The sequence below is a fragment of the Gavialis gangeticus genome, unplaced genomic scaffold (genome assembly GCF_001723915.1).
Source record: "Gavialis gangeticus isolate Ggan-Ray unplaced genomic scaffold, GavGan_comp1, whole genome shotgun sequence".
Classification (NCBI taxonomy): domain Eukaryota; kingdom Metazoa; phylum Chordata; order Crocodylia; family Gavialidae; genus Gavialis; species Gavialis gangeticus.
This window is the reverse complement of record NW_017729032.1, coordinates 121,737,303-121,749,003: the sequence shown is the minus strand read 5'-3', so window position 1 is coordinate 121,749,003 and position 11,701 is coordinate 121,737,303. Positions and strand designations below refer to the sequence as shown.

General features: G+C 41.9%; 1 protein-coding gene across 5 annotated transcripts in view; it reads left to right on the top strand.

Moving 5' to 3' along the window:
- The window catches only part of DZIP1 (DAZ interacting zinc finger protein 1), a 104,216-nt gene that overhangs the window by 30,887 nt on the left and 61,628 nt on the right, over nucleotides 1-11,701 (top strand). For 4 of the 5 annotated variants that reach the window (XM_019524759.1, XM_019524762.1, XM_019524761.1 and 1 more), the window contains exons 5-8: nucleotides 1,958-2,119; nucleotides 3,129-3,266; nucleotides 8,613-8,675; nucleotides 10,148-10,288. In XM_019524759.1, the coding sequence (XP_019380304.1) occupies nucleotides 1,958-2,119; nucleotides 3,129-3,266; nucleotides 8,613-8,675; nucleotides 10,148-10,288 (504 nt within the window). The remainder of the gene's footprint in view (nucleotides 1-1,957; nucleotides 2,120-3,128; nucleotides 3,267-8,612; nucleotides 8,676-10,147; nucleotides 10,289-11,701) is intronic. The other variant, XM_019524760.1, reaches the window with a different exon arrangement.

Here is an 11,701-nt window from a genome sequence, read left to right as displayed (position 1 = left end):
CAGGGCAGAGCCCCTGCTCCCAGTGCTACCTCACCCATATCCCACAGCCCCCCATGCTCCCCTCCCTGAGTAATGCATCCCCCCTCCCCGCCCCAGCTGGGCAGCTTGCCCCAGCCCCAACAGGCTTACCAGCTGGAGGCAGCTGTGTCAGCTGCCTGTTTAGTCTATGGCCAAATCTCCAAAGCGGACAAATCTTTTCTGAAACTTTTCCAAATCAATTTGGATGGTTTCAATTGATTCAGAGCTCTTAATTGGTCTCCCAATTTGATTTGGATTCGGAGATTTAATCCCCAAATTGGGCCGAATCTTCTCCGAATCGAATCGGCTACTGAAGCTAGCTAGTAGGAATAGCCTGTTGTGAGAGGTTCAGCTTTATTTCCTATAGATGACAGTATCTTTTCTGTGTTTATGTATGTACCCAGTCTGTGTCATCTCTGCTGTCAGTTTGGCAGATGACAACCAATATAGAAGGAAAGTTTTGGCTCGGCCAACTCCTTCTGCAAGCTGGCAGTCAGTTTCCCACTTTCTAATGGTGTCATTGCACCTGGCTGCTTCTTTGTTCGGTAATAACAATTAAGTTATGTTGGGACAAGTTATTCTGGCCATTTGAAGGCACCATACTTTACATACAGCAGGACAAGCTGTAGGAAAAGGCTAAAACTATCAGTGGAGTGAGGCAAGAAGTCTTCCTGGGCAATGCCACTGTTGCCTACAGGGGAAGGTTATGTCCTGCTTGCTGTCCCTTTCCCACTCTTTGGGTAATCCCGACCAAGTGGCAAAAGAAGTGACTCTCTGCTGGAGGCTTGTGCAGCGGGGAGAGGTGGGGCTACTAATAGTAAGGGAATAACCTGAGGCCTCCTAGCATCATTCAGATCTCATGAAGGAGGAAGTAGAGGATCCTATTTCTGAGGAGAAGCTCCAGGATGACATCTGCCAGAAGGCAGGGGATTCCTTTTGGGGTTTTCCCCCATTTCATCTGGATCTAACAAGTCCTTGGGAGGTGGTACAAAAATATCAGCAGCTGCTATACTGGCAGGACCCTTGTGCTAGCTATTGATGCTGATCTGTGTGCCGCAGCCAAGCAAGCAGCACCCAGTTACACATCTGTTTAGTAGCATGTGTTAAGCACATTTGTTCACTGGCGCATACTGATAGTTGAGCCTACCAGCTTATTTCAATATATATTAAGCACTGAACAACAAGTAGATGGCAACTACTACTTCCCTGATGCTGTATTCAAAACAATGATACTAACAAGAGTGAACCTTCAAGACCCTTTTTCTTGTCCATTTATATGAGGGGCAGCTATACTTACTAAGCTAAGGTGCCCTGCTTAGCTTAGTCTTTTAAAATTGCTGTTTTTTTTCCAAAAATTTTTGAGTGACTTGTTGCAGTCCATGCTGGATCGATTACATGCTTCCCTACTTTTTCATTAGGATAGTGGATTGCACTTTGCTTCATTATCACGTTAATAATCTGAACTGTGCAGTGTGACCATTTCTTAAGAGTTGTGTATATGATGAAACTTGGTTAGACTTTGTTGTCTTACGTTGTTCTTTTTTTCTAATTCTTACATGTTTCAGTATGTTTGAAATCAGTGGGCTGTTCTCATGCTGACAGTTTTTAGGTAGAACTTCCCATTACTTTACTCTGATATATTAAAGACAGTAGTAGTAACATATACAAAACACAAAATTAGAGGTTGAACATTAACAGATGAATATGGTGCAAGCAAAATTTCTTTGTTTGAACAAGCATGTGGGGTTTTTTAGTGTGATGTTTTCTTAAAAAAAACAAACAAACTGATTCCAGTGGGAAAGTTTTTTTGTTTAAAAATGGATGTTGCAGTTAAACAGTAATATTTGGAGAATATAAGTATAATTGTTTCTTCTTTCGAGATTTGCATTTGTGTTTTATGTGAGACAATTCTTCGAGTAACATTTTAAAATAATTTCAGGAATGCGAACAACAAAAATCAAAAGAAGAAGAAATACTGCAAGCATTTTATAAATGGAAAGAGGAAGAAAAAGAAAAATTGGCTAATGAAATAGAAAAAGTGAAAAAGATGTTTATGCAGGAGTTCAAAGAACTAGCTTCAAGAAATACAAGCTTAGAACACGTAAGTAATTTAAATATGGATTTTTTGTAAATGTGAACTGTGATGCAGTGATCTTGGTTCATCTGAAACCTACCATATGCCCTAGTTTGCTCTGAAACTTTTAAATTTATTAGGTGACTTAGGTATGGTTGTAATCTTTATCAGGGGTCTAATCTCTAAGCAGGTGGGGGCTGCATGCCTGTGAGATGCACCAGTGCAAGCCACTGGCCTTCAAAGTCACACCCCTTCCCCTGCTATGCTGTGCATACAGACACCCTGGCTTCACTTTCAGTTCCCTAGCCTCAGGATTCTCTGGTACACTGTGCTACTTGGGAACCCCGTGCCCTGTGCTCATATCCATGGCACTATGGGCTGTGCTGCACCATACCATTCTGTCCCCTGGGATCAGGGCAAGAAGAGGACATCAGAGGAGAGAGTGGAAGAGCAGAGACCCCTGGTGCTACTGCAGTCAGGGGTGTGTGGGGGAGGGGCAGGGGGAGGGTTGGGTGTGAACCCAGGGGCCTCAAATTAACTTGTAATAAGCTACATGTGGCCCACAGGCTGCCACTTGGACTGCCAGATCTACAAATGGTATTCCCTTCTGCCTTGACCTCTGAGTTCTTGTTTTGGGATTGGTTAATAACATATTATTTATGTCTATTTTGGCATCTACCAAAATAAAGAGAGCATAAGCTTCAGTGAAAAGGAACCGCCTTCCTAGGAAAGTCCTAAAGGAGTAGAATGACATGGAATGCTTTCCTTAGTATGAAAAGAAGTATTTCCTGGAGTTTTGTCTAGAGGAAAAATTGTGAGAATATAGTTAAGTCAGAAAAGTAATGCACATAAAAGTAGTAGAGCTGTTTTCTTTTGCCATCCCTACTCTCACACTATATCTGTTATTTAGAATCGTTTATAAGGAGAATCTGTACAGTTCTTTTTAAAGTAAACTGCATATTAAATAGCAACCTACAGTAACATTTTTTATTATGTACTGGCACTGGCCTTTAACAGACATTTCCCCCTCTCTTAGCAGCTCTTAGAGTTACAGCAGTCTGATATGCAGCTGAAATCCAATCTAGGCACTTTAAAAGACAGCCAAGAATTTACAGAAGAGAAATCTCAGAATACTCAGGATTATCAAAATATGATGCGACTTCTTGAAAAACAGGTAGCAGTCTAATACTATGAGGTTCGCCAATTATTTAGTCTCTCTGTTTGTATTTCAACAAATAAGATTGGAAAATTTCTGTAATTCTTATTTTCTGAAGTAGTTGTTTCTTTTCTGATTTACGCCTATTTACTAAGTACCATTAATAATTTCTGTAATGAAAATGTTTCTTATCATGGCATGAAGAGGGCATTAGACACACCTGACTCGGATACTAAGGTGTGACGAATATACTCTGAAAGAAATGTAGTGGTAGAAGTCAAATAAACCATTTGCATCTGCCTCTGGAGGCTGCTTTGTTAAAATACATTTAAAAATTGAAAAATGAGAAGTAGCTCTAATGATCGTAACATGATGAAAAACGAGTTGTATTCTAACACAGGGGTTTCAACAGTGGGTTACAACATTTTGGCCCCAAAGGCCAGATGAGTGGTGCAAGGCCAGTCTCTGGACCAGGTAAGGTTTTGGACACCAGATTGAGCCCTTGCTGTTGGTGGAATGCTTAGGATCCTTAGAGCAATCCTAGACAACAGTCGGGTGGGTGTTACAGTATCCCTTCCACCTTGTGAGAGGAAACATATTCTCTGCTGCCTGCTAAATGATGTCTTTGCTCTGAAGTTTTTCTTTTGCACGGTACTCAGCAATGGCTGTCATCACTTGAGAGAGTGCAGAGAAGAGCCATGCGCATGATCAGAGGTCAGGAAAATAGACCTTATGATGAGAGGCTGAGAGCCATGGGACTCTTCAGCCTAGAAAAGTGTAGGCTCAGGGGTGATCTGGTGGCTACCTATAAGTTTATCAGGGGTGCTTATCAGGATATGGGGGAACATCTGTTCACCAGAGCACCCCAAAGGATGACAAGTTTGAACGGTCACAAACTCTGCCACGACTGATTCAGGCTGGACATAAGGAAGAACTTCTTTTCTGTCTGAGCCCCTAAGGTCTGGAATAGACTGCCGCCAGAGGCGGTTCAAGCACCCACTTTGAATGCCTTCAAGATACATTTGGATGCTAATTTTGCTGGGATCCTATGATCCCTGTTGACTTCCTGCCCCTGGGACAGGAGGCTGGACTCAGTGATCCACCAGGGTCCATTCCAGCCCTAATGGCTATGAAATCTATGAAATCACAGCTATTTTGTCGATATTGGGGATATTCTTAGCTACTTCCATAATTGTATCAAGAGCAGTAGATAATTCATCTTCTGATAAATGTTGTCCTCTGTGTTGAGGATGGAAGTTTTGTTACCAGATGAACTGGATGAGAGCAAAACTCAGATCTCATAATAAACATTTGTTTTACATCTTCTTTTTTGAATAGAGGTAAAGGAGGCAAAAGCTCAATTATATTTTCATTCAGTTGTCTGGATACTTCTGGATTATTCGAACGGCTTGGTGTATCTCCTTCAAGTTTTTTGATAGCCACTGAAACTGGTAGTACCAAACTGAATGCTCCTTGAACTCGAATCCAAAAGGCATCGTTGTTGAGAATCTGTTTCCAAATGTTCACAGAAATAATCTGGGATACTGTGTCATATATTGAACCACACTTCAAACAGTTCTTTGTGCACAGCAAACTATGTAAATGCTTTGTAGCGAAGCTCCATCTAGTTTCTCCTGGCAATAAAAATGCACTTTCCTACCCCTGCTTCTCTTTCTGTAATTTCTTCAAAGTCTGATTAACAAAATGATGATTGTTGAATACCTTTACAATCGCTTTGCAGTTTGCCAATATTGTCTTCATTTTATTCACACTTACTATGTCCTTTGCCAGAAGATTCAACCCATGAGCAAGACAGCCAAATACTATTACATGAGATACTTTTCCTTTAATATTTGCCATGCAGCTTTTGTGTTACTTGCGTTATCAGTTACAAGGGCTCGTATCCTGGAGGGACCTGCACTTTCAATCTCTTCACTCAGTAATTTTGCTATGTATTCACTTGTATGACAAGAAGGTTTTGGTAGCAATTGCTTTCAGGAATATTGGTTCAGGTGTTGCTAACATAATGTTCAGTAAAGGATTTCCTTGTATATCAGTCCATTCATCTGACGTCAGAGTCAGTGATTCTGCTTGACCAATTCTTTGAATAACCATTGTTTGAACTCTGTCATACTCTCTGTCTAAGAGAGAATGTGATAAGTGATAACGTGACAGTAACTTATATGACGGACGAATTAGTTTGTAATGTTCCTTCCAGTATTGATTTTCAGTTATGGAAAGAGGTGTATGCCACTTGCAAATATAGATCAAGCTAATGTCTCATCTGCTTTTTCTTGATCTTCTTTTGACATTATGTCCACAAAGCTTGAGAAAACAGGTTGACTGTCTTGAACAGCTACTCATGGTGGATCGCATATCTGGTGACAGTGATCTTGAAAGCAAGGATCCTGCTACTTCTTCCCCCAGCCCTGGCAGCTCAACATTTTCATTTTCTGTTTTTTGCAAATCTGCTATTTCATTTGAGCTATCAAGTTCCTGCAACAAAATGGGGGGGAAAGATTTTTATTTTACCCTATTCTAGTCTGGCCTCATCCATGAGAAGGAGAAGGAGAAGCAGCAGGGAGCTTGCTTCTCCCCTCCCTGCCAGAAAGAGTACTCTGCTGCTCAACTTGCTGCTCAGTTCCCCTGGGGCTGCAGAGCCAAAGAGCAGTATAGTCTGGCCTCTGCCATCAGCCAGAGGGCTAAGCACACTCTGCTGGGTTGAAATAGTTAACTATTTATCTATTATGTAATTTAAAAAATATATATTGTTAAGCTTGAGTCACTTCGGGTATGCAAGCAGAAAAACAGGATACAAATATTTTAAATAAATAAATAATAGTTCAGAGTTGCATTATAATTTTAAAAGTTGTTAATGTTTCAAAACAATATAGTTGCTAGTCTATACTGTCTGTTGTTTAACATATTAATTTGTTTACTTACTTAGGATTCCTGAAGTAGACTTTTCTTAGATGATGTTGCTCCACCAGTTCGAATTAACTTTCTGTGTATGGCTTCTACTCTTTCAGGACAGTTTCTACATGTTTTTAAATGTTTCTTCATTCTTGTTGTGTTGTTAGCATACTCCTGCCTGAGGTATTTACATCTACCAGCTTTCTTCCTTCCTTTAATAGCTTGAACTTCACTATAATGATGCCATGCACTAGTTTTTTGCTGATTAGGCATGATGATGACTATTTCAAACCAAAAGCACTAAAAAAACTAACAGATCTTATACAAACACTTCCAACTTCCCCCAGCTCAAGAAAAGAAATGAGACACTACTCTGTGTGCTTGCTGAACTGAAAGTGAAACAAAAATTAATCACAGGTTTAGTTTTGGTTTTCCTTTCACTTGCAGCCTGAGATGAAATAAGAATTTTAGCTTTGGTTTTGATTTGACTTGTACAGCCAATTAGGTGAATTCATACCTTGATTTTTGGTTTGGATTATTATGTAAGTGTATTTACCCTCCTGTTTACATATCAATAAAAGATATATGTACTCTCTCTCACTTCCTAGGGATAAGTATCTGAAAAACTTTAATTATAACTTTGAAACTGCCAAGCTTGCCTAATATTGTATTTTTATCCATTCATTATTACTAATGAATCTTTGAAACAATGGCTTTTTAGAAATGGAAAATTTCCCACAGAAAGATAAAGCACTGGAAAACTTTCTGCCCTACACTTCTGTTCTGAACCAGAAAAGATTTGAACCTGTGTCTTTTGCTTCCTAGCCAAGTGCTCTAACCAGGGAGCTATAGGTTAGGCTTTGCTCAGATCCCTCTCTCTAACTCTCCTCTTGAAGCTGGCCTGGTGCACCTTGCATTTGTTATTCTTCAGGTAAAATGGCTAAACAGCACTGTGAAAGTTTCTGTTGCACTGGGATCAGGGACCCAGGTGAGAAACCAGTACCCTCTCTCCTCCAAGGCAGCATCTATCTCACTGGGTGCATCTACGTGTGCAATTAATACAGAGCAATAAACTCAGGAGGAATTTGAACAAGAGTAAACTACTCCTGGGTGCAGAATCTACACATGCACCCGGGATGGCAGTAGTTTGGGCTAGGGCAGAGCAGGCCTGGGCTAGCAGGGGGCACAGCCCCAGGCTTTGGGTGGCAGTGGTGGAGGGGTGCCTGGGGCACAAGGGTGCTGAAAATGCAAAGCTGTGTGGCTAGATGGCAGGTAGTAGTCTGGCCTGCTGCTGGCTGGGCTAACCTGGTGCAGTTTATGCCCACGGTCAGCACCTACATACGCGTTTAATTGCACTTTAATTACCTCAGCTAAAATAGTAGTGTCCCCAACAATACTATCTTGCTGCAGTATAGATTAGTTTACTATGGCCTAATACTATCACATGTATAGACAATGGGCATGTCTACATGTGCAGTTAATCTGAAGTAGGCTTACTGCACAGTAAGCCTACTGGGGAGCAGATTTGCTCCCACCCTGCTCTGCCTCCCTGCAGCAGCCAAGGAGAGCTCCAGGCTTCCCCTGGGTGCTAGCCCTGAGGTTGGCAGGGAGCACAGAGCCAGGAGATGGGGTTCTGATGTGCACGGGGTGAGAGAGCTGCTGCTGCAGACCTCTCCCGCCCCATGCATATGGGAACAAGTTCTGTGCCCAAAGGGGCCTCTCCATGGCTGGCCAGGACCTGTACCCATCTGGGGCAGGTCCCAGCCAGCTCCAAGCTTTCCCCTTCCCCGCAGCTCTTTCCCAGCCTCATGATTGGGGCACAGGGCTGAGAAAAGTCCCCTCCCCTGGAAATTCTGCCCTTTGCTCCCTAGCTGACTGAGAGCAAATTTGCTTCCAGTCTGCCGTCTACACGTGTCTTACTGTTCAGTAACTATTCCACAGTTAATTTGCTACCTGCATTTGTAAATAGCAAACTAATCAAGGAGTAGACCAGTATACTGTGAAGCAAACATCTGCACGTGTAGACGTTGACGCTTATTGCCCAGTAAATTAGTTTACTGTGCAGTAAAGTGTCTCATGTAGACATACCCAGTGATGCTTTACTCCGCAGTCAATAGTCTACTCCGTGGTAAAGCACATGTGTAGATGTGGCCACTGAGACGAGCAGCTTCTGGTTTGTTCTCCTCCTCCTGGCCCCACATAGTCTCCCCTTTTTGGCTGCCCAAATATACAAATCAAGGTTACTATGAACAAATATAATAGTTCCAGGATGTTTAATAACCTAATGACACTAAAACATGTGAGGCACTTCAGTGCTGTTTTAAGTAATGAATTTACTGAATTTAAAAAATTTTAGTCTTGTTTCAAGCACATTCTCTACTTTAAGGTTGTTATTAACCAATTTTTATACAAATACAATTGTGAAAATTGACATTGATTTCCTTTATATAGGAGAGTAAATGGACTTCTAGAGTACAAACTCTTCATCAGGAGCATGAAAAAGAAAAGGGCCAGGTAAGAGCACCCCTATTGCTGTACCTAGTGGCACAGGAGAACAGTGTAGCAAGCTGTAACTTCCAGCTGCTCAACTCCTCAGCTTGTATGACTAAGTAACCATTTATACATAGTTTGACTGGGGGGGAGGTGGAATCCTTTAGCTTAAGTCCACAGAAGGGCTTGAATTCATGCATCTGGAGCCATACCAAAACACCTTAACTGCTCTGCTATCATGCCTCCAGGCTGCATAGCAGTATTCTTAAAATAACATGCACGTTTTTCACATTTTTAAGCAAACAGAATAAAGGAGAGTGTTTCATGGATGGAATGTATGCAGTTAGCATGCAATACCTCCTGGATTAGACAATGCAGATATTTATAATTTATGTTCAGAGTAAGTCCTATGAGTAGGCAGAGTTGTTTACTTTTCTATGTGTTTATTTAGTGGCAGCACCCAGAAGATAACAGTCAAGATCAGGGAACTATTCTAACTGTAAAAGAGTTTGTGTATATACATGCCTGAAGAGTATATAATATTTTCACAAATGTATAAAGTGGTGGTACACAATATATTTTCATACTTATTATGGATATGATGCTTAGTTAAATATAACATCATCTGAAAATGCAAACGTTCATCTATCTGGGACCTGCAGTAGGAAGCTTCTTCCAGTGCAGGACCCTCAAGCCCTAAACCTTTTTTTAAAGCTGTTTTGACTATTTAGCACAGTATTTTTGAGCAGTCCTAGGAAAAACACCATCACAGAATGTCAAGTTTGCATTAATTCATGTATTTTACTTTCCATCCTTCTCTTCCTTAACCTTTTTAATATCTGAGGCTTTCTCCGTTATAGTTATATCTCCTTCCTTCTCTAAGTTTCTTTCTCTTTTTCTTTCTCCTTTCATTTCCTGTTGATCTGTATGTGAAAGTAGGAACTGTCCAAATTACAACGGAAATAGATCAGAGGCTACATGGGCAATACCACTCTTCCCTTGGTAAGGGCTGGGAAGAGCCACAGAAACCCCTCAGAAGGGATGTACTTAATTTGTCTCATTAATGCTGATCCCCAGTACTCATTAAGCCTAAATGGACAAACAAGCCAATTGTATACATTGCCCAAATTCTGATGTATTTACCCTAAAATAGTGTCATTTGGCAAAAATGGAAATGTAAATTTTGATATAAATATACGTTTTTCTGTATGTCCTACTTTCAGACTGTGTTCACAATCTATATGTACATATTTTTCTATGTGCTATAATTTTGTATAGTCTCCATGAAAATGAAAAGTCATCAAGACCAAGGTTCAGGAAGCACTATAGTACGTTCATAAGTCCCTATGAAGTGACACATGGCTAAATACTTTTCTGGATTAGGTTCCTAGAGAGAAGGATTTATACCAAAATTCTGCTTATTTGAAAAAATAAAATATTAAAACATTTTATGCACTGTTTTTACCAAGCTACTTTTCCCACTACTTGTTTTTTAGCTTCTGTTGCAGCTTGAGAAGCTTAAATCATCAATGACAGAGGATCTGAATAAAAGCAATACCTTTTATAAGAAGAGGATAGAGGAGCTAGGGCAGAGGCTTCAGGAACAGAATGAGCTAATTCTTACTCAGAAAAAGCAGGTTTGTTTTTAAAATATATTTTGGGCATGAAAAGCTGAGACATAACAAAAGGTTTTTAAAAGCAATTATTTTTTGATAGTTTCAGTCCCATAAAGCATAATGAGATCCAGTGATTGAACTAACACATTTTTACTAGAAATAAGATGCAACTTACGACTAATTGGGCATGTCTACACGTAGTTTCATAGTACGCAGGGTCAGAGGGGACCTGAGCAGATCATCGAGTCTGACCCCCTGGGCAGGAAAGAATGCTGGGGTAAAGCGACCCCGACTAGGTGATTATCTAGCCTCCTTTTGAAGACCCCCCAGGGTAGGAGCAAGCACCACTTCCCTTGGAAGTTGGTTTCAGATCCTAGCCGCCCTGACTGTGAAGTAGTGCCTCCTGATATCTAGCCTGAATCTACTCTCAGTCAACTTATGGCCATTATTCCTCATTACTCCTGGTAGTGCTCGGGGGGAACGGGGACTCTCCCATAGCCTGCTGGTCCCCCTTGGCCAGTTTGTAGACAGCCATCAGTTCCCCTCCCAGCCTTCTCTTTTGGAGGCTGAACAGGTTCATGTCCTGTAGCCTCCGCTTGTATGGCCTGCCTTGCAGGGCCCTGATCATGCGAGTGGCCCTCCTCTGGACCCTCTCAATGCTGCCCACATCCCTCCTGAAGTGCGGCGCCCAGAACTGGACACAGTACTCCAGCTGCGGCCTGACCAGTGTTGCATAGAGGGGGAGGATCACCTCCTTGGACCTGCCCACGATGCATCTGTAGATGCATGACAAGGTGTGGTTAGCCTTCCTGACCGCGGCCCATGTTCATTTTCGAATCAGTAATGACACCAAGATCCTTTTTTGCCCCTGTGCTTACTAGAAAGGAGTTCCCCAGCCTGTAGGTATGCTGCAGGTTGTTCTTCTCTAGGTGCAGTACCTTGCACTTGTCAGTATTGAATCCTATCCTGTTCTCATCTACCCACCCCTGTAACCTGTCTAGATCTAGTTGCAGCCTCTCCCTCTCCTTCAGCGTGCCCACTTCTCTCCACATCTTAGTGTCATCCGTGAATTTGAACAGGGTACTTTTCACCCCCTTGTCCAAGTCACTGATGAAGATGTTGAACAGTGCGGGCCCAAGGACCAAGCCCTGGGGAACCCCGCTGCCCACATCCTTCCAGGTCAAAAAGGACCCATCCACCACCACGCTCTGGGTGCAGCCTTCCAGCCAATTTGTGACCCATCTGACTGTGTACGCATCAATGCCACAGTTACCTAATTTCTTAATGAGAATGGGGTGAGAGACAGTGTCGAAGGCCTTCCTGAAGTCCAGAAAAACTACATCCACCACGACACCTGTGTCCAAGGATTTTGTGACCTGGTCGTAGAAGGCCACCAGGTTGGTCTGACAGGACCTGCCTCTAATGAACCCCATG